The sequence below is a fragment of the Ambystoma mexicanum genome, chromosome 10 (genome assembly GCF_040938575.1).
Source record: "Ambystoma mexicanum isolate Mex_15411 chromosome 10, UKY_AmexF1_1, whole genome shotgun sequence".
Classification (NCBI taxonomy): Eukaryota; Metazoa; Chordata; class Amphibia; order Caudata; family Ambystomatidae; genus Ambystoma; species Ambystoma mexicanum.
Genome location: NC_090932.1, coordinates 1,556,333,130 through 1,556,358,358, shown reverse-complemented (window position 1 = coordinate 1,556,358,358; position 25,229 = coordinate 1,556,333,130). Strand labels below are relative to the sequence as shown.

General features: G+C 47.4%; 1 protein-coding gene across 11 annotated transcripts in view; it reads right to left on the bottom strand.

Annotated features, from left to right (window-relative positions):
- DEPDC5 (DEP domain containing 5, GATOR1 subcomplex subunit) overlaps positions 1-25,229 on the bottom strand; it is a 1,004,325-nt gene that overhangs the window by 738,688 nt on the left and 240,408 nt on the right. For all 11 annotated transcript variants that reach the window (XR_011276224.1, XM_069619835.1, XM_069619836.1 and 8 more), the window contains 3 exons: positions 19,329-19,398; positions 18,093-18,171; positions 17,762-17,823 (listed from right to left, as the gene is read on the bottom strand). Coding sequence is in view for 10 of the 11 variants with exons in the window: in XM_069619835.1 (XP_069475936.1) it covers positions 17,762-17,823; positions 18,093-18,171; positions 19,329-19,398 (211 nt within the window). In the remaining variant the exon portion in view is untranslated. The remainder of the gene's footprint in view (positions 1-17,761; positions 17,824-18,092; positions 18,172-19,328; positions 19,399-25,229) is intronic.

The following is a 25,229-nucleotide window of genomic DNA, read 5'->3' as shown; positions in this document are numbered from 1 at the left end:
ACTGCTGCAAAAGTAAAGTGACAGAAAAAATATGAAACACAAAGAAAGCTTTAGCAGGCATGTGAGAATACAAAAGAGAAATACAAATAAATAGGCAATGGAGAAAAAGAAAGAGTAAAATGAAGAGGAAAGAGGAAGAAAAAGAAATATTGTAAAAAGAGAATGAGAATTATAGAAATAAACAGACAATAGGATAAACAACAGTGAAATAAAGGCTATGAATTAGAAAATGGGATGTAGAAAGAGAAAGAGAATAAAATAGTGGATTATGCAGAAAGAGAAATAAACAATGAAAGAATGACAATGGAAACACTTGTGTATAGGCACCATACAAACGTCCAATAAATAAATTAAAGAATGATGAAGTAAATAAAAGAAAGTTAAAGAGTAAAAGGAATCGGAAAAAATGAAAAAGAGCAATGCAGAAGAAAAAAAGGAAACATAAACTAGAAAGCCATGCAAACAGGAGAGCAAGATGCATGAAGAAGAAAGAAAATCCAAGTCATACAGCAAAAGAAACATTTAGTTTCCTTTAACAATTGTTCTTAAGCAAAGTTATCCTCCTCAGATCAAAAGCATGTGGATATTCCACACCTCCAGGTTGTAACTCGATATGCTTTTTTCAAAAAATAATGATAGAAACATTTCTTTTCTTATTTCACAAAGAGAGAACCATTAATAAAAAGGCAAAATTGCACACACGGACTCTTTAATCTTGGTCATTTGGTCTTGGGACTGAAGGCACGCCCCTATACGCTCACACCAGAAAAAATATAACCCATTAGGGAAAAAGGGCCAAGAGATTCTTGCAAGGATAACAAGCTTTAATTATACAATAAAAAGGTGTGCCAGCAAAGAACTCCGTTGGCCAGGAACGTTCTGAGAATAAAGGGTGAAAGCAAAGGCTTAAAAAGGGGCACAGCGTCATTCATATACAGCAAAAACCTGCGCGGCTGCTTGTTGCGACCCTATGCATGGCTGGCCTAGTCCATAAGGATGCCAGGCCATTGGCACCAGCACGTCCGTCCGTCCATCTGTCTGTCTGTCTTCCATCACGTGGGGTCAGCTGGGCTCATCGTCTCCAGTGAACCAAGGTCAAAAAGCCAATTCGCTACACTACAATAACAATGCTACTCTCTCTATCATTATACAGGGAACCTGGCATGACCATAGGCTGGTACAGGGGAGACTCAGGGTCACTCTGACCCGCACAAATTTCACTCATCCCAGTCACGTCTTCCAGCTTCCACCCTCGCTTCTGAACTATAATTATCCCTCCCTGTACCCTGTACCTTGCATTACAAATCATGTCATTATAAAGTAAAAATAGGGTGACTATGCTCTTAGATCTTTTATGGTTGACTGGCTTATAGCCGGTGGCCTGGGGTCAGCTGGTATCTCCGAATTTAGGGGTCTTGGGACTGGGACAATTGTCGGGGAAATAACTCGTAGTTGGCTGGGTGGGGGTCAAAGGTTTGCTCTGGCCCGTTTGTGATAACACATGCAGCAAGGCACCTAGCACTGTCTCATGGCCTTGCATGATACCTTCTTTCTTGGGATAAGCATATTGGCAACAGTTTTATAATAAAGGAGGGTTTTTGTGGAAATTAGCAGCGCAGGTCTCTCTCTCATCAGTGAGAGACCATTGGGCCTATTCTGATTTTTTCATCAGGTTTGTGGCCTGTGTCTAAAGCACTACCACGGGACTCTTCATGTGATTCTCTTCACCCTAAAGCACCTACGGGGTGGTATAGGTTAATTTCCTTCCCAACATTTACCCCATTTGTTACTTCTACAGTAACAAACTCCCCCCTATGCATGCGTTCTTTCTCCCTTCTAACTGCATCCTCATATGGTGGACTTCCCTTTATTGGTATCCAGGCCCTACACACTGGCTGAAAACTTTCTCCTGATTGCACATATTCTTCAGGTGTGCATGTCATAAATACATCCCCTGTCTCCTGCTAGATCAACTCATACTTCCTCATAATTTTCAGGGTCATGGGGCGGGACAATGGTGGTGTAGTATAAGCGGTCTACTTTGTCTCCATAGGGAAAAGGGAGCATTCGAGGAATGGCATGGTCAGTTTGTCTATCCTTTGTATTGCAAGGTACTTTTCAAACCCCAATTGAAACCATCATCATTGTGCTACTATACGCTGCTTTGTCACAACACCGGAATCCCATTAGGCAGGTGCAGAAGATGACCAAATGAACACAATGACAGGTACCAGTTTCTTCACAATGGCTGCTAGCCAGAAAGGGGCCCAGCAAGGTCGATCCAATTATCTCATTGTATTCCAGCTTCTTTTTTCATGCAAACTCCCAGACCATGTACTGCTGCTATCATGTGAGCCAATGCCGCATTTTCCGCGTCTTCGGGAGACACGAATGTGCAACACGAATCCCCGATTTTTAGGCACACGCCTCCTACCATTGCCATCAATATATTGAGTACGTAGTGGTTCTGCATCGTCATCAGAGTCAAGGAGCACAGCTCGACCTTTATGACGTTGAACCCGTGCTAGGTGTCATTTGCCAACTGGACCAGTTCTCAGTGTACTATCAGCAGCCATTTTGCATTAGCTGCTGCCTGTACATCGGCTAGCAAGAATGAGGCGAAGAAAGTCTCTGCCGAGCTGAACAATCTGTATTCTTCAGGGATTTCCCCAAGCAATGCGGGCGAGTCTTTTGATAGATAATTTGATTAACTCTTCTTCCTTTGCAGTTTTTCATACTGGTTTTTCGCAGGGAGGATCTGAAAATCTGGTGGCGGCACTGGGTTCTGTTCCTTGAACGCGTGAGAAATGGTTGGGGCTTTGACAAGTATTGGCCCCCCTTTCAAGTGTTCTACTGGGATTACTAGTAGTGGAGAGTACAGCGTGATCAGCAAACAATAGCCCCTCCATGATGGTGGGAGGTGCAAGTATGCATGTTGGCCACAGACCCAATAGTAATCCATCACAGCTGCTGTGCCCCTCTTCAGGTCTGTGATCAGGAGGGTCCTGTTGAACTTCTCATTCGAGCCAATAATGATCGTTCCTTCACGGTGGAAACAAAGTTCATATGTTTCTTCTCCGTGCACCTGCACTGGTTTTTCTATCGCTACAATCCATGTCAATTTTGCAATGTGCTCTGTCCAAATTTGTGCGCAAGTTGCTTCCTCTCGGGCCAGGAGTTCCTCCTTGTATCCTAATAGTCCTTCTGCTAGACAACTAAGTGTGGTTTGTTGCCACTTGCTGTTTGTATATTTGAGTCCTTCAATGACCAGCTATGGCTGCTGCAGGCATTTAATGTCTCTTGGGTTGTCGTTACATTGCAGAGGGTCTGGACCGACAAACTCTAGTCGTACTCTGTGTGCCTGGAAGGTGCCTTTATCCCTACATAGCGCAAGATGAACCAGGCACTGTGCCTCTATAATTGGTACTTCCTGGGGTACTAATACCGTGGGTGCGCCTGACGCGTTTGGGTTCAGTGAACACATGTAGCAGCTGCCATCTGCTGTTTGTCTACCTACCACAATCATGTCTGTGTACCAGCTATTCGACATTTCCCGATGTTGTACATCCTCAATGGCAATGAGGCCAAGCCTGTGGTAGGCGTCATATTTCAACCTTCGTGCTTTCCGTTTCATTCAATGTGGCGCCGAGTGTGTTTGCTAGCCATGCTTATATGTCTAACATCATCATCATGAATAGTTCATTTACAATAAATACTTTTAAAGACAGAGGGAAAAAGGTGTTCTAATATAGTGCTCATAGTCATACTCATACGCACAGGGGTACTTATTGACAAATTGTCGTTATTAATAAGGTTATCACTGGCGTTATACTCGTCTGTAGGACTGTTGGTTATATTTCACAATGCACCACCTCCACCCCTCTGCTATATGAGCTCCGAATATAACAGAAGCTCCCCAATAAATACCTAAATATTAAAATGGCAAATAATATTGCACTAAAATGCAGTCCACATGTGTAAGAATAGGAACGTCTAGGACAGTCTGATAACTAACATTTGTACTAATATACACAGATGTATCCGACGATGCTGATTCCATCTTCTTTCTAAAAGGGAAAAATAATGCACACAAAAGAAAGAAGAAAAGAGAGGGAAAAGAGAGAGACGTTTTTATAAAAATGTCTTTTAATGGGGACTAGGTATATTTGTGTATACCAGAAGTCTTCAAACTGTGTGGCTGTGTGGTGTGCCAGCCCCGAAGGGGGTGCGGATGCATTCCCGGTTGGGCGTGAGACCCCAGCCTCAGACATTACAAAAACATTATTTTTTTTTTAAATGGAGGAAATGGGCAGGGGCGGCTCACAGGCTCGGACGGGAGCAAAAATTGTCTCGGGTACCAATGAAAAAGTGGCGACAGTTGCAAATGGCAATTCCTTACTTTAGTGACAGACTGTTTGAATAGTACCCAAGGGGGTGTTTTTTGTTAAAATGTAAGCAAATTGTGATATTTAAAGTATATTTATTCAGCAACAATGGTCAAAACTACTAGCTGCATAGTGAAGTAACTCATCAAACTGGCCCACATTGGCCAATAAAGTGCCCTATTTTGACCCAAAAAACTGGCCCACACTTGGATTTTTGGTTCGAGCATTGCCCTATTGCACTATAGGCCAGTCCGAGCCTGGCAACTCATTCATAATGGGCGAGGGGGCATTGACCCAGTGGCCCCCTCACCCATTATGGAGGAGCCCAGGAGCCAGCCCAGTGAAACACTGAGCACTCAGCTGCTTTTTCCAGCTGAGGGAGTGCTCCTGGGCTGGCTAACTGTCAAAGGGAAACACTGTTTCCCTTTGACAGTTCAGTTTCCCAGCCGCACATGCTCACTAAGCCATGCAAGGCTGGGGGCGTTTTGCTTCGCCAGCCCTGCACAGCTCATTGGAAATGTTTGCTAGGGAACTGCATGTCTGTATGTGCAAGGGGGAGCTCCTGTGCCTCCTCGCACGTTCGGACAGAGCCGAATGTAGCGGGGCGTTTCAGCACCCATGCGCAGGCCCCTGCATGCATGTGCAGGAACCAGGAAGCTCTTGCTTCACGATTCTTGTTCATGATGCAGGAGCTGGAGAGCTGGGGAGGAAACTTCAGGACCAGGGCAGAAGTTAAGTTTATGTTCATTTATTTTTTATTTAAATATGTGTATGGATGCATGTATGCTTGTATTATGAGTGAGTGTATAGTGATGGGTGTTCGTGTGAATGATAGAGTGATTGCTGTGTGAATGTAGGATATGGGTTGTTTGACCGAAGTTAAAAGATTTGCGTCGGGATTGACCGTAGTCTATTTTGCCCCATATCTATTTGACCTTCAGTCAACCAACCCAAATCACTGTCCCGCCAGCAGCCATATACCAATCCCCGCCCCCCCCTCCGCTACTTAGCTTTTTCGCCAGCCCGCGGCGCTTCTCCTATATCCCGGAAGCGTCAGTACCAACTCGCGTTAGAGGGACGGAATGGACACCCCAGGGTGTCTCTATTTCCCCTCCCGCATCCCCTGCTCCTCATATTCGGTATAATGGGTTTCAATTTTTTTATAGTGGCCGGACTCAGCCAAATTGTCCATACAGACAATTCTTTTCAGTCAACTTGGATGTTTCCTGAATGTGTGTGTGTTTGTTTTGGTCCGTTGAGCTGATTTTGGCAAGGGGGGGGGGGGGGGGGGGGGTAAGGGGGTTGTACAAGAAAGGCATTTTAAAAATGCCTTGTTGCACAATATCCCTACCCGACTGCCAAAATCAGCTCTCCTTCTGAGAAGCTGTGGAGCCCAGGGGACAGGGATGGTATTTTTTCACTCGACATCTATCACAGATGTCCAGTCAAAAATACCATGCTTTACCCCTTGGGCCCCCCAGAACCTTGAATACAGACATGTTGATTGTGTTAGGCACTGTGGGGCCCAGGGGACAGGTATGGTATATTTTTACTGGACATCTATCAGATATCCAGTAAAATGTCATGCCTGCACCCTGGGCCCCCAGTGCCAATTGCAAACTGTTTGGCTTTTAACACATTTTTTTTTATTTAAGTATGCTCTGAAATGCAACATTTGAACCCATTATTTAAAAAACATTCCCCGGGGGAAACCCCCCCGAATGCCCTTTGATTGGTTCGGGATCCCTCGCTATGCTCGATTGCTATGGCATATCTGGGGAAATATGTATGCCCCTCCACTTAAAAAATTCACCAGCTGCCACTGGCCTTGGGACTGTACTGAGAGCATGGTGGGGGAGCCCAGGGACTGGGGTGGGGTGGGGTGAGGAGAGCCCAGGGACTGGGTGGGATGTAGGAGCCCAGAGACTGTGATGGGACCAGGTGGGGGAGCCCAGGGACTATACTGGGAGTAGGGTGCGGTGACAGCGCATGATAGTTCATAGCCATTTGGACTTATTCTCCATTTGGCCTTGTTGGGGGGGCACGGCCTGCCCACATTTTGCTCATGGAGGGGTCCTAGGCCTAAAATGTTTGAAGACCACTGGTGTATACACTAAGGGTTAAATACTATTGTAACTGGCTGATTGTACACTTGCGCTGAGGTAGGGAAGCAGGGGCATGGGGAACTTAAAGTGATTGTGTGCTGTCTGGGGGTGCCCTGCGCACATCAGAAAGATTTATCAAATAGCAGAGCCCCTTTACTTTTACAGCAAGAGGGGTTGAGTAAATGGCCTTGTAGGGGCATTGAAATCTGGGGTTGTTCCATTTCCTGACAAACCTATGGACGTAGATCAGTTCTCCGGGCAGTAGAGTTTGGACATGCTGGGAGTTAGTTACTGCTGTGTGTGTGGTGCCTGTTGTGTCCTCTGTTCGGGGCATTGCAATTTGTCAGGAGATGCATTTAATGGCACATGTTAGGGTCATCAAATACTCTGAATTCTTCTCCTAGGACCGCTGCTGCTTTATGGGAATCTGATGTTCAACCAACAGGAGATATGGGTGTTCATATGTGCCGACCAGTTACCCCCTCATGCGGTGTTAGATGGTGGTCTTTGCTAAACTGTGTATGTAAACTGAAGAGGGCCAAAGGCAGGCAGTGCACCCAGTTCTTTTTCAATGTGGTGCGGAGCTTAGATAGTTTGCTCTTGAGCAAATCGTTAATCCGCTCCACATTGCAGTTGGACTGGGGGTGATAAATTGAACCCATCCAGTGCTTAATGCCAAGTAGTGCTGTGATCTCTTAGTTCATTGAAAAAATATGTGCCGTTATCAGACCTTAACACATCGCACACACCCCATTGGGGAAAAACTGCACAGACAAGAAATTTGGCAGCACATTTGGCATCCTGGTGTGCACTAGGTCCTGCTTCGACCTACGGTGGGAAAGAGCAGACAACAAAAATCAAGTACCTCAACCCATTGCATCTTTCTCCCATGTCAGCATAATCTATGTGTAGCTCGCAGAACAGTACAATAGGGAGGGGCAAGGTGTCTTGTAAGGTCCGGAGCGTCATGCCTGTGCTAAAACATTGACACGTGGTACAACGTATGATCATGTTTGTGAGGTGCTCCTGAAGATTGGGGACAAACCAATCCTCCTGTAGGTCTGCTGAACTGTGTTGTTTCGAACTCTGGGCGGGGTGGTGAAGTTGGTCAAAACCACTTGTCAGTAGTTTATATGGCATTACTGCCTTGGAAGAGCATTATTGGCTCCATAACAAATCAGTCAGAGACTGTTTGCACCCTTTCTTGGACCACATTTGCTTTTCTACACTGGGCGCTCTTCTATACAGCTCGATAAGCTGTGCAACAGGCAATGCTGTATACAGGTTGTTTGGATGATTGTGTGTTGGTGTCATTAGGACATACTTAGAAATTATTGGGATCGGAAGGTAAGCCACCATTTTGGCTGCAGAATCCGTGGCGGCTTTTCCCAGTGAGATTTTGTCTGTGTTATTGGTATGGGCAGTGCATTTGACGACTGTCACCACAGACGGTTGTGACAACACAGGAATTAATGTATCTAGCAGTGCGGCATGTTGTAATGGGATACCCCCTGCTCTCCGAAATCCCCTCCTCTTCCATTATGACAAACCTGCATGCACTGTTGTAGGGACGTATGCTGAGTCCGAATATATGGTAACGTGGCAACCTTGTGACGCTTGTGGCGCTTCGATGAGTACTATGAGCTCTGGCGCTTGGGCCGAATAATGCATGGGTAGTCTTTTCATCACTAGTGTCTCATATTCACCACCCTCGAGGCGCACATCTGTGGCGCCTGTATGTCTTTGTCCCGTCTCTTGATCAACTGTCACTGAACCATCAATAAAGAGCACCTCCCCCTCCTCCAATGGGCTATGCTTTGCTTTGGGAATCTCATTCTCCTCCCCTTCATTTGTGGCACAGTCATGTATTTGCAAGTTTTCGTCTGTACATACTTCTGTCAGATAAGTGGTGGGGTTCATGGTTTTGCATCGCACAACATGGATGTTTGGGCTCGAGAGGATAATCTCAAATGCTGATGCTCTGTGTGTGGTCAGGGTAGATTTCGATCTCTCCAAGATGGCGAACTCTGAATGCTCCACATACAAAGTTACTGAGCATCCCATCACTATTATGGAACTTTTTCTATTGCGAACGCAGCCGCAGCAAGTGCTTGTTTGCATACGAATTGTCCTTGCATAACTCGAGTCGAGAGTACCACTGTAATAGGCCAATGGCTTGTTGCCCACTGTACTCTTCTGGGTCAGCATGGCAGTCATACGTTTGCCATTGTAATGTGAGAATATGAGAATATGTAACATTGCTGTTTGTAGTTTGGGATGGCACGAACTGGGGTTGTGGCTATTACTTCCTTCAAGTCATTGAAATTATGTATCATGTCTGCTGTCCATTTGAGTTTGTGGTTGCCTTTCTGTGCTTCTTTGAGGATCTGTAGGCGCAGCCTGGTGTATGCTGCATAATCTAGAATCCATTCCCTGCAATAGTTGTATAACCCTAAGAATTTGTGCATGTCTTTCACTGTTATAGGTTTGGGCAATGCGTGCATGGATACCACTCTGTCTGGTATGATTCTTTTGCTGTTTGCTGATATTAATTGCCACAAGTACAGCGCTTCCTGCTGGGAAAACTGGAGTTTGGCACTGTCAACCTTGTACCCCTTTGCAGGTCAGGTGTTGTAGGAGTGTAACAGAGTCTCTTCAGCAATTTTGCTCCCTGTGCTACATACAAGCAAATCGTCTATGTACTGGATGATCGTGGTGGACAGCTGAATGAAAATGCTTGGGCTCTCACAGTACCCCTGGGGCAAACAAGTGTGTTCGCACCACTTTCGGCTGTGGGTAAAGGCAGTGAGGTACTGTGAGTCAGGGTGCAAAGGTATGGAGAAGAAGGCCTTCTTTAAATCTACCACTGTACAGTGGATTGTTTCTTTGGGGATACTACACAAAATGGTGGCCGGGTTTGGAACCACTGTAAACACTTTCTGTGCCACATCATTTAGGGGGCGTAAATCCTGGATCATTCTCCAATTGCCCCGTGTTATCTTTTTCACAGGGTAGATCGCTGTGTTGCACGATGAGGTGGACGGCACTATTATCCCATGGTTGAGCAGGGCCTGTATCATATCTCCAATTCCCTCTTCTGCTTCTCTTGATAGTGGGTTCTGTTTCCCCCGGGGTAGTACTGCTCCTGGCCTAAGTGTACTGTGTACTGGGGTCACTTCTTTTAAAAGCCCAACGTCATGTGGGTTGGTGGTCCACAACTGTTTGGGTACATACTCGTCTGCCTCAATGAAGGGGGCGATGCCACAACGGCCATCATGGGACACTGCACTATTTTGTCTTTTGGAAATAGTTTTAGAACAAAGGAGGGTTTTTGTGGAAATAAACAGCGCAGGTCTCTCTCTCATTAACGCATGGGCCTATTCGGATTTCTTCATCAGGTTTGCAGCCTGTGTCTAACGTGCTGCCATGCAGGCCCCATACTTCTGGCATAGCTACAAAATGGCAACTGTTCATATGTGCGCACTAAGTCTAAACATCTAAAATGTGCATAATATTATGGCCATATGAGGCCTCTTAGTACGCCTCCTCTCCCCTAGCACATCACAGGTCTCTTTATGGGACTCGCCTAAATTGCCTAGCGGGGTGGGATAGGTTCATTTCCTTCCGAACAGGACTCCAGAATTCCCAGCAGCAAAGAAGCCATCCTTAGTTTATTTTGTACCTTGCTTTAACCGATCCGGCTTTTACTCCCCTATGGGAACCTGGAAGGGTTGTTAAATAATCTGGCAAGAATACCACACTGTTGAACCGTTTTGGCAAGAAAGTCGCTTTTCGTCTCCAGAAAGAGTTCCTCTCCAAACCAAAAGATTTAGAATAACAAGCTAAACACAACAAGATTTTGTTTTTAATGTTTGCCCTACCTGGGAGTAAGTTCTTCGATCAGAGTCTAGACAGTAAAAACTATAAAAGTACAAAATGTATGACTAGATTTCCATGTTGCTGCCTTTCAAATATTTTCGCGCTAGTGATTTGCACCCTAAGGCATCATGGAAGTTTTCCATTTGCCTTCTGATAACAAAGCTTCATACAAACTACAATCCAGCCAGTGATTTCCTGTTTTCCCATAGCTTGTCCCAATTTATTTGGCATCTAGGAAACACATGCATGCTTGGGTCTGCCGATGGATTTGCTCTGTCAAAATAACGCTTTAAAGCCTGCTTCACATCTAATATGTTTATGGTCTGTTCTACTGGTGTGGAAGGGTTTGAAAAGTAAGTGGGTTGGATTATAGACTGGTGAATATTAAACACACTTAAACTATGCATAAGAAACAGCACTACGGCATCCAGTCATGTGGGCATTAGGTGTCAGGCTAGTAAGCTCAAGGAATGTAGGTAGTGATGCTAGGCACTGCCCTGTGCCACAAGATATTGTGGTTAAATGGAAGCTTTTAGAATTCAAGATACAGAAACAGTACATACGGGTGCAATACCTGTCTGGCCCACAGGGGAGCTAATAGGACTATTATCTAGTTTCTGCCCCAAAACCTAGGGATAGTCGCAGCAATCAGGGACATGGTAGAAGCAGTGCACAAAGAAATGTTCTTCAGCACCAAGCTTAGAAAAATGTATTCCAGAGAGATGACAGGATAGGTAAAATATGAAAACAGCATTTCAAAAAAGTCTTTCACAAAACGACTGCCCAAATTTGAGCATTTTGAAAATATATATTGGGCCAGGGGGACAAGTTAAAATTACAACTGACTAGCCAGCCATAAAAAGTCACTTGACACCTCAAATCTACACAGAACACCTTTTCTCACTTGGAAGGAGTCCAATTTCACTAGCCAATGGCTAGATGCGAGTGCAAATGTTGAGCCCTGATTGGGCAGTAGGGGAAAGTTTTAAAAGCGAAAAAGTTAAAGGTGTATGATGTGCAAGGAGGCTGATGGTGTATGTGAGCCCAAATTAATGGTAAAGTTTAAAGACAAGACATGGTCAAAAACAGCCATATTCAGGCTGTGTTTTGAAGAAAGGCCACTATCTCATAGAACCGTCTGAATAAGAATAGAGGGCATTTGGCATTTTTATGAAAAACAAACTTGCACACAATATGCCTTTGTTGTCAAAATCTTTATTTTGGGGGTATTTTTCAGAACCACTACTAGTGTACGGTTCTGGGAAGCCAAACTTAGTGGACCTGCAAAGCTTTCACACAAAATGAGAACTTAGCTCTCTCTTGATAATGAGGACGGGCAGTTATGCTGAGACTAAGTAGGGCCGTGGTTTGGTGAAAAGCAGAATTAACATACACAAGAGCTTATCAAGCTAACAACAGAAACCTGTACACGTGCATATCAGTAACCTGGGAACACACACCACTCTTTCTCTTAGCTAGAATCAAGGGGAAATTCAATTAATGCACTTTGTGGGATTTGTTCAAGAGGAGTGTGGCACCCTCCTTCTTTAGTACTAAACACCTGGATCTGAATTAGAAATGCCCCCTTTTCTGGAATTCACATTGTTGCTGACTGCATTCATCAGAGGGATTGTCCCACTCATATCTTGGTTTTCGATTGACAGGTGCCAGGATCCTATATTGGAGGAGCATTGTTCCAAGAACATGGAAAAGCTGCAGAGAAACCTACCCATAGTTTATGCCCCAAAGCTGTAGTTCTCTGTGCGTCAGCTTGACTTTGAAATGGCCATGCTGGCCACAGGTCCTGGACACTGCTATCTTGACAGCACTATGAAACACAAGTAAGTCAACTGGGGGGTTCTCCCTCCATTACAGAAGTAGCCGTACACAAACTCCCACAACGGGCCACACGCAAGCACGTACGAACAGCATAATACGCACAGTGGCCATGTCCAACAAGAGAACAGAGGGGAAATCCAAACAAAGCAGCATGGACATTTTTACCAAAACATCGGGGGATAAACAGCAGAACCCACCGGACACAGCAATGGCGGGGATGAGCACCCCTCACCAGCCAGACCATGGGAAGGATGGCCACATCCTTGAGGCGATCGCCTCCCTAAAGACATCCTTAGAAAACAAAGTGGACGCCGCTATCGGAGCCCTGAAGGCATCCCTAGAACAGCAACTAGATACAGTCATGGTGGATGTTGGCCTCCTTCGCCAGGACGCAAGGAATCTGACAGACAGAGTAACGGCAATGGAGCAGCAGGTGCAACAGAACACCACGGATGCCACCGTTGCACGAACCCAAATGTCGGAAGTGATGCAGAAAGTCAAGATCCTAGAGCGAAGAGTTGAAGATGCGGAAGGTAGGGCAAGGAGGAACAACGTTCGCATAATAGGGGTTCAGGAGGGGGAGGAAGGAAACAACCCCACAGAATATGTCGAAAACATGCTCCTCCAGGAGAACGGAGCTGGAACACTGTCCCAAAATTTTGTGGTGGAAAGGGCGCACAGAGCCCTAACTTGGAGACCCCGGGCCCGGTGCCCCCCCCCCCCCCCGAGGGCGATGATCGCCAAGATCATGAACTTTAAGGACAGAGAAAAGATACTAGCATTTTCCAGGGGGGGAGGTGAGATCATCAGGGGCTCCTCCAGGGTCACCATATATCTGGACTATACAGCCACGGTCCAAAAACAAAGAGCGCAGTTTGGGCCTACAAAAGAACGCCTCAGAAGAGCGGATATTCGATACATGCTCCTGTTTCCGGCTAAGCTGAAGGTGCTGCACAAGGGCAAGACATCCTTCTTTGAGTCCACAGAAGAGGCTCACGCGTGGATGGACGCGCAGGGGATCCCCCAGCTGGAGCAGAGAAATGGCAACAATGAGGCAAATCAGCCCCGGTGAAGAGCCCCGCGGGCTGTAAGAAGCAATGACGCCAAGCACCTGATAAATGTACGAGTCAGGATGAATAGAAATGCGAAGGAGCAATCAACCCTACCCAGTTGCGTCAAGCCAAGCGCAACCTACCCCCGAGAAGAAGCGTAAACTAGTTTGGATGTCAGTTCCAAGGCATCACACTGCGGCGAGTCTGCCCCATCCAAAGGAGCAAGACAAGAGAAGCGGCGAGGCCCGAGCAGGAGGAGGGTGGCTGAGTGTTAGTTCTTTAGTTACAGTTCTAGTTCGAGTTATGGACTTGTTTAAATGGCATATGAAAGGCATTGGCAGCAAGGTCGAGGAAAAGAAAAAATATGAAGGGGGAATTTCAGCAACACCAAGAGCAGGCGCAGGAGACAGTGGACAAACAAGAGGCTATGAGACTATGGAGCCGGATCGAATAATCACACATGGGTCCAGATGAGCTGGTAATCGCGACCTGGAACGTGAGAGGGCTAAACGCATATGTTAAGAGGCTGCGAGTCTATGCTTGGCTGAACAAGATGAAGGTGAAGATAGCCATGCTTCAGGAGACGCATCTGACCCCAAAAAACAGACTAAGGTTGATCAGAAATGGGGAGGACAAGTATATAGTGCCACATACTCAAATTATGCGCGAGGAGTACTAATATGGATCGCTCCGGGGGTCCCATTCCAGCTTATAAAACAAGAGACTGATTCAGAGGGCAGGCTGGTGCTGGTACACGTCATGTTGGAGAACAAGGAGGTGTGTCTAGTTAACACCTATGCCCCAAACCACGACGCAACTGAATTCTTCAGGAAGCTGGCACCCAAGCTAGCCCAATACAGAGAAGCCACGTTTGTCTGGGCTGGAGATTTCAACTGCACCCTGGATCCACTCCTGGACAGGTCAGACGACAAGCACAAGAAACCAGCACCCCCTGCCAGGGAGCTGCACAGAGCCCTCGACCGTCTGGAGCTGGAGGACGTCTGGAGACAGGTACATGAAGGGAAAAGAGGGTACACACACTACAGCGCACCCCATGGAATATTTACACGCATAGACTATATATTCACGGGCATTGAGACACTGCAGGAATTTACAACGATTGACATCAAAGCCTGAACACTTTCAGACCATGCCCCGGTGCTAGCAACATGGGCACATACACACCGGAGAGCCCCGATACCAACATGGCGCCTCCGGGCAGAGGCTTTGGGAGAGGGTGAGTTTGAGGAACACCTTCGGGAGGTGATCGAAGACTACTTCGAAAATAATGAGGGAAGCGTAGGAAGCAACGCTACACTCTGGGACGCATTCAAAGTGGTGACACGGGGGGCGGCTATTGGCAGGATGGGGGGACTGAAAGGCGCAGCCATAGAAGAACTCAACAAACTGGAGAGGCAGATAGAAACAGAGGAGCGGAGGCGGTGGGGGGAGAGCCTAGGGAACTGATGGAGTTGAGGATGAGATGTATAGAACTGTGGGAGAAACTGGGAAAGCTGAACTATGCGAGATATCTACAACGATTGCATGCAGAAGGGGATAAGCCTGGTAGGCTCCTAGCATGGCTCACCAAGCATGAGACCAAAAGAGACCCCATAATAGTCATAGAAGACGAAACGGGGAGAGAGGTCAGGGACCAGCAGCATATCAATCAATCATTTGCCCGCTTTTACGAGCAACTGTACGCCCCTAACCCAGAAATTGACCCAGAGGACATCACAGATGCGTTGGCAGAGATAAGGTTGCCAAAGCTAGCAGAAGAGCAAGCGCAAATACTTGATGCCCCACTCACAGAGGAGGAGATAGAAAGCGTAATCGCTGAACTCCCCACCGGCAAATCCCCAGGCCCAGACGGACTCCTGGGAGAGTTTTATAAAACATACAAGTGTACCATCACCCCGAAACTGTTAGAGACATACCAAGACGCGTATGAAAGCGGACAGTTACCGACTAGCATGTCGGAATCAATAATTGTACCGAACCTTAAACCAGGTAAACTGCCCACGAAATGCGCCTCATACAGGCCGATTTCCCTCATCAACCAGGATGCCAAGATACTCACGACCGTCCTAGCCAACCGCCTGAAGCAAGTATTCCTCGCCTTAATACACTCTGACCAGACGTGTTACGTCCCAGGGAGGAACATGTCGTGGAACCTCCGTAGATTACATCATGTGATAGATAGCACAAACCAGAAACAGGGGGAATGCGCGATAGTGTCCCTGGACGCCGTTAAGGCATTTGATTCGGTGAATTGGGGGTGGCTACTGAGGGTCCTCGCTCATTTCGGCATTGGTGAAGGGTTTCTTAGATGGATTAGGCTATTGTACAGGGAGTACAAGTTCACTTTGGAGTTGATTGGTCCCACCAACTCAAGGGGAGAAGTCGTCCTTGCAGGGCTTCTCTAGTCGAGGCGAATTCAGAGCTTCAGCACAGCAGCAGTGCTTCACCGGGCAAACCAATGGTCCAGGAGTTGCAGCAGGCGTCTCTTCCAAATTCTTCTTTGGATTTCTTCGTCCAGTGGTCGACTCTGCCTTCCAAGCCAAAAAGCCTCGCCTTTTATGCAGGTTTCTCATAAAGAGCCTAGCTGTCAATCACACAGCAGGGTGGCTGTCCTTGCAGGACAGCCAGCTGGCCAATCACCTTTGGGTGAATTCCTGTAACCAAGGGGATTAAGCACAGGGAGTTTCGGGCACCTCCCTCACTTCCTGCCCCTGCCAGACATACTGGAGCCAGAGGCGGGCTTGACTCGAGAATCCCGCCACAGACAAAACGAACAAAGGGACCAAACCTGGTTTGGCGCGCAGAGAAAATCTCAAGAAGGACCTTTCCAGGAAGAAATGGCGAAAAAAGAAGACCAGGGCCATTTTGACAAAATTAGCACCCATGGGTGCCTTACTGCAGCTGCGAACGCAGCCCGCAGTAAAAACACACAATGGTAGTAAAAAGTAAACCACTGCCACCAGCCATTAATTGTAGAAAGAGCAACATAAAAATGTTACATGAGAAACTAGACAAAAGGGGATACTAAGTAACCCCTCCAGCACCCTATTGTAAGATAGTGTGTGCCAGGTCTAGAAAGTTACAAAATATAAGTAAAGTCAATTTCACGTCACTGCTCTTGGAAACAGTAGTTTGTCCAAGAGAAGGTATTTAAACCTTTGGGAAATCTGGAAGACTTCCCTGTGTCACTGCACTGAAGGTGCTGTGTGCCACAATGTAAAGATGATGCCTATGGAGTTTGTCATACTCCACAACCAAAAAGAAACACAGAGTTCAAATCACAAGAAAATACATGAGAGAGTGGGAGGGGGTGGGGAGGTCTCACTCTCTCCAGGTTAAAAAATTAAAAAATCTTAAGTCCAGCAAAAGTGCTAGGGGCCTCTAAAGTAGAAGGGAATTAACACAATTCTGAGAATTCTCCCTAACAAATGGCAAGATCATAAAAAGCGCAAGAGGCAAACAAGGACTCAGCCTAATTGTTTCAGTGAGAAGACAAATAACAAAAAGGAAAGATAACACTTGTTTATCCAAAAGAAGAAATATGGGTTGTGAAGCACCACACATAATCAGAGAATCAGTCAAGAATCAACGAAAGCCCAGAAAGGAATCTCAAGTGTCAAGAGAACCAATATAAAAGGGCCTGGAAAAGCCCCTTGAAAGTAATGAACAACTTAGTAAAGGATAGAGCAAAAGGATTTCTGAAGATCCCCTATTAAGGAGGACTTGGTAGAACAGCGCCCCAGGAGAAGGGAGTCGTTCTTCTGGTCTTTTTGGCTGTGTGGTAACAGTGGTAGGGTCAGCCTAGGTTAGTTCCGGATGGAGGACAGACTTCATTTGGATTTTGGACTTCACCATTAACGAGCACCCAAGTTTAGTTCTGTTAGGTTGGGAAACCCTTAAGATAGGGAAAGTAAGGCATTTTCTTTATTATTTTCCCAATAGACATGTTGAATATGGTACATATTGGTCTTTTTCCTCCTTTTGACCTACCTCAAATTGTACCATTATATCTCACAATGCCACTGCACAGTTCAGAGATTTGCTTGACTAGCTACCCAGAAACGAACAGTGGTACAGAGCCACTGTGTCGCTGGGTCGGCAGGGAACAAAGATGTACTCTTGATTTCAAGTGGGCTGATGGCACTTGATCTCTATAAGCCAGTACCAGACTTAAGAGACATTAACTGCACAAAGGGGTTGATAAGAGAACAAACGATTAAGCCAAAGAGGTGCAAAGAGGATGGTAACAGATGCTCATAGTACAAAGGAGATGTAGAGACAACAAGAATAAAGTTGATGGAGAGATGAAGAGGCCACAAATAGCCAACGAGTGGTGAGAGACTGGCATAAACAGACATGTTCACACTGCTATTCACACATGGAGGCGAAGCAGAATAAATACTGTTAGCATGCTGGAGATATATACCATAGGTACAGGAGAGGAGGGCCATGAGGCATACCTTAGAAAGGAGAGACTTACCTTCCATTTTGTGAAGAGATCCGACAAAAAGCCATTTACTGCCTTTTCAAAGTACAGGTCACCTGAGATAAAGAAGGATCATGACATATCATGAATAAGGCCTCTTCCATAAACCAGCTAGTAATCACAGTTCCACTAAACCCTGTCTTAATCTAATGTCCTACGCTTCTGCTTCTTCCTTTACTGTCCTTTCAGCACAACTGCCTGTAGAATTATTGCAGTAGTCTACTTGGTGAACAATCCCTTACATTTTTCCTCTTTAAGGTCCGTCTGTCTCCCCTGTGTTAGCTATGCTCATTTGTGCTGTTCTTTTCTAATTACCTATACGTACCATAGATGTCAAAATCCCACATTTCACAGCTCATCTGGATCAAGATATACACCATAGCTGATGTGGACCGGAAGACAACCTGAAGAGAGAGAAGGAGCTTTATAGAGAGAAATATAAGACTCACAACCATTAAATGGTGAGGTATATAGTGTAGCAAGCTGATAATGCACAACTTTAAAGCAAGAAAGGTACAAAGGTACGGGCGGGTCTCATCGTCTTCAGAGGGAGTGAGCTATACAATGCAGCAGACTTGGACTAACAACCGTTAACCAGACGGAACGGTATATAGGTCTTGCTCCAATAAGATTGACATATACAAACCAGGCTTTAATGACCATATTTAGATAGTGAGATATTCTTACACTCTCACTATAAATACTGAACTCCTGCGTGTCCACAAAAACAGAGGAAGCCCTGGCTGTCTTTGCCTCACAAATGGAATGTATTAAAGGGCCAGGGCCAGACCGTGGTGGTGTGAGGACCTGATGATTCTCGCCATACAGGTCCCCCGGCCCCACATCATGCAATGGGTAGTTGGGCATGGATGTTTGAGTCGCCCTCACACATCCTCAGGGCTCAGCAGGGGGCTTTGACACAGAGGGGATTCCCCTCCCCAGTCCCCGAAGGTTTAGGTTATTCTCCTCCATTCATCTGTTAGCCTTCTTCCCATCACCACTGCCCCTTCCTAGAGTTCAGCCCTGCTTCACTGGGGATGTTCTCTGCAACCACGTGACTTTCCACTTCCCCTTACTCTCCCCCTTTATCCCTATTAATTTCTAGAATGTCTTCCACTCTTTCCCCGGTACAGAGGATGTTCCCTCAGGAAAGTGGCTCTGATCATATTTAGGGAAACGGGTATAAATGGCATACTCATCGAACCACATTTTAAGGGCAGAGTATACACAACAAGCTGGCACTGATCACTTTGAGGGACAGTGAGGTATTCAGGTTCAGGTTGTCTCAGTCTACCTACTCTCATATCCCCCATCCCCTGCACGGTTGCACAAAGCACTTCCACTGAGCCAGAAGTCAGCACAAATAAGCTTCATATGCTGCTAACATCTATCAAGAACGTGTACTAGATGATACAAAGTATTTTCAGTGAGAAGGTATGAACTGCTGAAAAAATGCAGTTGTACTGATTAGACCTTGTTTTTTTGGATTATACATGGGTGGAACTCTATTCAAGATGGATTCCTACAGATCAACATCCACTTCAGGCAGCACTTCTCTTACCCGGGTGTCCTCGCTGATATAGCCACAGGTAACCTTTTCACTCTTTACCCACAGCTCTCCTGCTTGGGCCCTGCAAAAGGAGAGGATAGACATGAAGTCAGACATTCCATACACTCAGTAAAAGGACCAAAAGATTCCCTCCAAGAGCCCCTGTATACCACCAATCTGCGTTTCCCTTTAATATCCTGAAAATGCGACTTCACTTTGTTAGGAAGAACCAAGCTGTTGCCTATACAGGAGATCTGGGGGCACTCTCAGAACCAGTGGATATCGGCCGATAGTTCTTGATGCAAAACCTGGAGGCTTCCCCAAAGTTCCCAAACTCTTCCTTGGTGGGGTTTGGTGTGCAGACAGTGCCTAGTATGGGAATGGGTGCTGGGTGGACATAGGGTGCATCTGTGTGACGGGGGGGGGAACAGGCCTGCTCCCATTGTCCCAGGGACCAAACCTAGAGTAAGTAGGTCCCCAAATATGTGTTGTACATGTGCCACAATAGTGTGTGATTTGTCAGTGTCATCAAGCCTGTGAGGGGTCAGAAATGAGAGGAACACACAAAGTGGTAGTGTTTTCAACATCAGATATATTTATTAAACGAAAAGGGGTTGATAAAGGTCTCTCTGTCCTTATCTTGAAGAGAGTTTCCCTGCCTAGGAAATCAAAACTAAAGATCAGTCCGTGTCTTGTCGTCAACATTAGGTAAGAAACAAGTTACTAACCTGCAACTATTGTTCTCCAGCATAGGTCTGGCATGGATTCATATACTCATGAATATTCCCTGCCTTCATGGCTGGGAATCCTTGGTAAAAGAAAAAACAGTTTCACTTTCACTTACAAACTGTATTTCTCCTTTAAATCAAGCACTGTCCTCTGGTTCATACTGCCCCAATAAAATGACAGTCCTCTCCATAAGCCCCTCAGCTGGCAGCCATCTTCAGATTTGGTAAGCACGTAAAGTGGCAGTATGACCAAGAAGAGCCGCAGAGGGATTGGAGGGAGGGTGTGCATGTGAATCTATGCCAGACCCATGCTGGAGAACAATAGTTACAGGTAAGTAACGTGTTCCTTCTCCAGCATGGGTCTGGCATGGAATCACATGCTCATGAATAACGAATACATAGCGGTACAAAAAAGTGGTGAGAGCACAGGGAACATAGGAATGCTGCGCTGAAGTGGCCCGATTAGTGATGATACAATGAGCTGCCAATTGTAAGATTCCCATGGGACAGTGCTCAAGCACCCCAAGTAAAGTTAGAAAAGAAAATTGTTGTGGGAATCTGGAGAGATCGGCACTGCATATCAGGTTTATGAGTAGTCTTAGATACTTGAGAATGCTGTCTCACAACAAATAAAGAGCACTCTGTGGTCTGCGTCTGCCGGAACGATCATCGATTCCGGCAGAGGCCTTATAAGGCCTTGATAAAGACCCTTGTGGGGTCGAAACACATGTCGGCACCTCGAGCAACAATAAACACCCAATAACAAAAACTTAGAACAAGCATGCTCTTTATTTATTTATTGTGACACAGCATTCTCAAGTATCTAAGACTACTCATAAACCTGATATGCAGTGCCGATCTCTCCAGATTCCCACAACAGTGTTCTTTTCTCAAATAGCAGTACAACATTACAAAACCACAGGAGGTGGCAAGGCTCAACAAGCAATTACACTTAATCCCGGAACAGACTCATCTCCAGCAAACAGGTTGCATAGCACTGCTTGGCTGACTCTGGACTCCTCTCTGGAATTCCTGTCAACGCAGTAGAATTTCGTGAAGGTGCGAGTGGACCTCCACGTAGCAGTCCTGCAGATGTCGAGCAGGGGCACACCAGACAGGAACGCCATAGTTGCAGCGATCGCTCTAGTGGAGTGGGCTCCCGGACGGCCGGGCAGCGGTCGCTCAGCCAACCGATGACAATGCGTGATGCTGCCAGAGAGCCTTCTTAAAATGGAAGTCTTGGACAAGGCCTTTCCATGGTTCACAGGACCAAAGTTCACAAACAGCTATGAAGTCTTCCGAAAACACTTTGTGCGTGCAACATGGAACTTCAGGACACAAGCAACATCCAGCGAATGCAAGGCCCTTTCCGCCGGCAACTAAGGTTTCGGGTAAAAAACCAGGTAACATCAAAGGCTTGTTGAGGTGGAATTCCAACTGAACCTTTGGCATGAAAGAGGAGTGCGTATGTAGCACCACCCTCAATTCGTGGAAAGTTAGGTATGGTTGTTTGCAGGATAGGGCCTGGATCTCATCTACCCTCCTGGCAGAGGTGATGGCCACTAGGAAAGCAGTCTTCCACGAGAAGAACTTGAGCGGAGCCTGATGCAGAGGCTCAAAGGGTGCACCCAGGAGCCTCGTCAGAGCCACGTTGAGTTTTCAAGCCGAGGCTGGAGCCTTTACTGCCGGGAAAGATTTGAAAAGTCCTTGGAGAAAAACCTTGACGAGTCGATGGGACCAAAGCGAAGACTGTCCTGGTGACCTGGTGTAGCGGGAGAGCCGCCAGATGCACCTTGATGGAGGCATGCGCCAGTCCAGCCTTGGCCAAGGATAGCAAGTACGGCAGGATCTGTGGGGCCGTGACCCTCAAAGGGTAATCCTCTGTGACCAGCACCACGTAGAGCAACGCTTTCACTTGTGACTGTAGCATTTCAAGGCCGACAACGCCCTGGCCTTTGTGAGGACCTCCCTGCAGTCCGCAGGCAAATCATATCCTCCAAACTCTAGGGCTGCAGGAGCCAATCCCTCAGGTTCAGCAATCCTGGATCATGATGTAGGATTGTACCTCCTTCTCTGGTGAGAAGATCCGGAAACACTGGGAGCTTGAGGCGACGCTGACAAGTTGAGCAGGTACGGGTACCAAATCTGCCTTGCCACACCGGGGCGATGAGTATCATCCTGCATTGGCACTGTCCGAGTGCGTTGATGACTCGTACCAGGAGAGGCAACAGGGGGAAACGCGCACAGAAACAGGCCTTCCCACAGGAAGGGGAATGCGTCCCCCAGGCTCCTCGGTTGGTGGAATCTGCTGGCAAACCTCTGGCATTTGGAGTTCGCCACCGTCGCAAACAGATCGATCTGGGGCCTGCCCCACTTGACGAAGATGCCATCCACCTGGTCCTCCCGAAGTTCCCACTCGTGGCATGAGTGTATCTCCCTGATGAGGGAGTATGCAATGGTGTTCTTGACTCACTCTAGGTGAAGAGGAACGAGGACCATCTCTTGTCCTACGGCCCAGCGCCACAAGTCCTGCGCTTCCTTGGCGAGCGCTGGGGATCAAGTGCCCCCTTGTTTCCTGATGTAGAATATTGTGGTGGTGTTTCCCGTGGAGATCCTCACCCCCTTGCCCTTCAGAGACAGAAGGAATGACTTGAGGGCCCAGAACACTGCCCATAGCTCCAGGATGTTGATATGGTGATCCTTCTCCTCTGGCAGCCACAGGCCTCTGGCATTCAGACATCTGGTGTGGGCTCCCGAGCCTTTCAGGAAAGCATCTCTGGTGTCCGTCTCCTGGTATTGGGGGGTGGGAGGTTTTAAATACAGTGCCCCGGGCAATGTTGGAGCAGACCGCCCACCACACTATCGCCCGACGGAAATTGTCATCCAGTGTGATCTTGTCCATGAAGCTTCCAAACACCTGTATCCAGCGAGCGTCCACGAACTCCTGAACAGGTCCCGTCTGTAAACTGCAGAGCCGGATGAGGTAGATGCAGGATGACATCATGCCGAGCACCGTGGCCGTCTTCATCGACAACAGCCACTGCACCTTCCCTTGAATGGCCGCTACCCTCTCCTCCGAGGGTGACACCAGGCAGGACACCGTTTGGAGTCTGGCTCCTAGGAACATCACGTTCTGCGATGGTGTCAAGCAGGACTTTGGATAGTTGATGGAGAATCCCATATCCGTCAGTAGCTGGACGGTCGCCTGCGCGTGTCCGATGGCCAACTCCTGCGAGCGGGCTCAGATGAGCCAGTCGTTGAGGTACGGGTATACGTGTATACCCTGCAGAAGTAGATGGGTCGCCACCGATGCCAGGCATTTTGTGAACACTCTGCGGGCCGACTTCAATCTTAAAAGGTAGGGCCTTGAACAGGTAGTGCTGGCCCTGCACTACAAAACGCAGAAACTTTCAATGTTTCTTGTGAATGGGGATGTGGAAACAGGCATCCTCCAGGTCCAACGACGTCAAGAAGTCTCTTTCCTCCAGTTGGCCAAGCACGTGCAGCAACGTGACCATCCTGAACTTTTGGGACATTAAGTATTTTTTGATATGTCGTAGGTCTAGATGGGCCTCCAACCCCAAGTCTTCTTTCTGACCAGAAAGTATATGGAATAGACTACGGAGCCCCAGAGTCATTGGGGAACTAGCTCTATCGCCCCTTTCCGCAGCATGGCCCGTTCCTCCTCCAGGAGCGGAGGGATGTGCTGCTCCTGATGGGACACCGGAGGGATCAGCGGATAGCTGCATTGAAACTCCAGGGTGTGTCCCTGGGCGAGAGCGTACAGCATCCATCTGTCAGTGGTGATTTTCTTCCACTCACTGATGAACCTCGCCAGCCAGGCACCCACCGGGGTGCACGTGTGGGGGCCAGACGTCCCGGCTGGTTCAGGTCTGTTTCGGGGCCGGCGTACTGCCATGCTGGCGATGGCGACACTGTCCTCTGCTACTGTAGGCCTGGGAATGGCCTCTGTAGGTTTCCTGGGTCATGGATCTAAAAGGCTGGTGGTACGAAGAGGAGTAACCTTTGGAAGACCTGCTCAGCTCTCCCATGGAAGAGCAAAAAGAAGAGCCTGCTGTTGGAGAGTGCCTTGATGGCCGGGAGGGACTCGTCGACGACCTTCCAAAACAAGTTCTCGCAGTCTAAGGGCATATCCAACACCTTCGCCTGGACTTCTTGCCAGACATTCGAGACCTTCATCCAGCCTCGTCGACGAAGGCAGACACTGTTCCCCATCTGCCAGAACCCTGTGTCGGCGACATCCAATGCCACTGTAATGGCGTGATCAGACATAACAGCCCTCTCCTGGAAAAGAGCGATATCCTCCACCCTTTTATCGTCTGGCAGAACTCCAGAATAGGGCCAGCTTGTACCACAGCTCCCCGTCGTACCTGCTAGGATCGCCAGTGCGTTGGCCGCCTTGATTGATAGTAAATCAGCTTCCTTCCCATATCGTCCAACTTCTTCCCTTCGCTGTCCGGAGGGACCAAAGACAACAAGGACTGATTAGCCGACCGTTTCCTCGCGGCTGCCGAAACCACCAAATCCGGCGATGGTTGCGACCTCAGGCTCTTGCACCAGTTGCAAAACTTATTCTAACAGCAATGGTACAAAGACTTAGTGGCTGGCCTTCTGGCCGAAAGCAACACCTCCATTACATCATTCCGAAGGTCCCAATACTTATATCTCAGCCTTTCAGATACGAAGCATGAAGGCTGAGAGTCCTGACCTCTGGATTGAGAACCTGACCTCCCTTTCGCAAGAAAAGGTCTTCTATTTGTAGAAGACACATCAGAGGACAAATGGACATGTCCAGAAGGCCCGGGTACCACGCTCTCCTGGCCCAATCCGGGGCAATTAGGATCATGTGTTTCTCGAACCTTCTCAACCTCCATATCACATGAGGAATGACGGGGGCTGGAGGAAACGCGTAAAGCAGTGGCAACTCCCAGTTCACTACGAACGCGTCTCCCAGAGCTCCTCTTGGAGGAAATTCCCTTGAGCAATATCTTTCGCACTTCCGGTTGATCTGGGTTGCGAACAGATCTACTTGAGGGGTTCCCCAAAGGGTGAAAATCTATTGAAGGACTTCCTGAGCTAGTTCCCACTTGTGAGAGACTGTGGTCTGCCTGCTCAGAGTGTCCGCCGCCTTGTTCTCTCCGGCTAGGTGAACTGCCGATAGGGA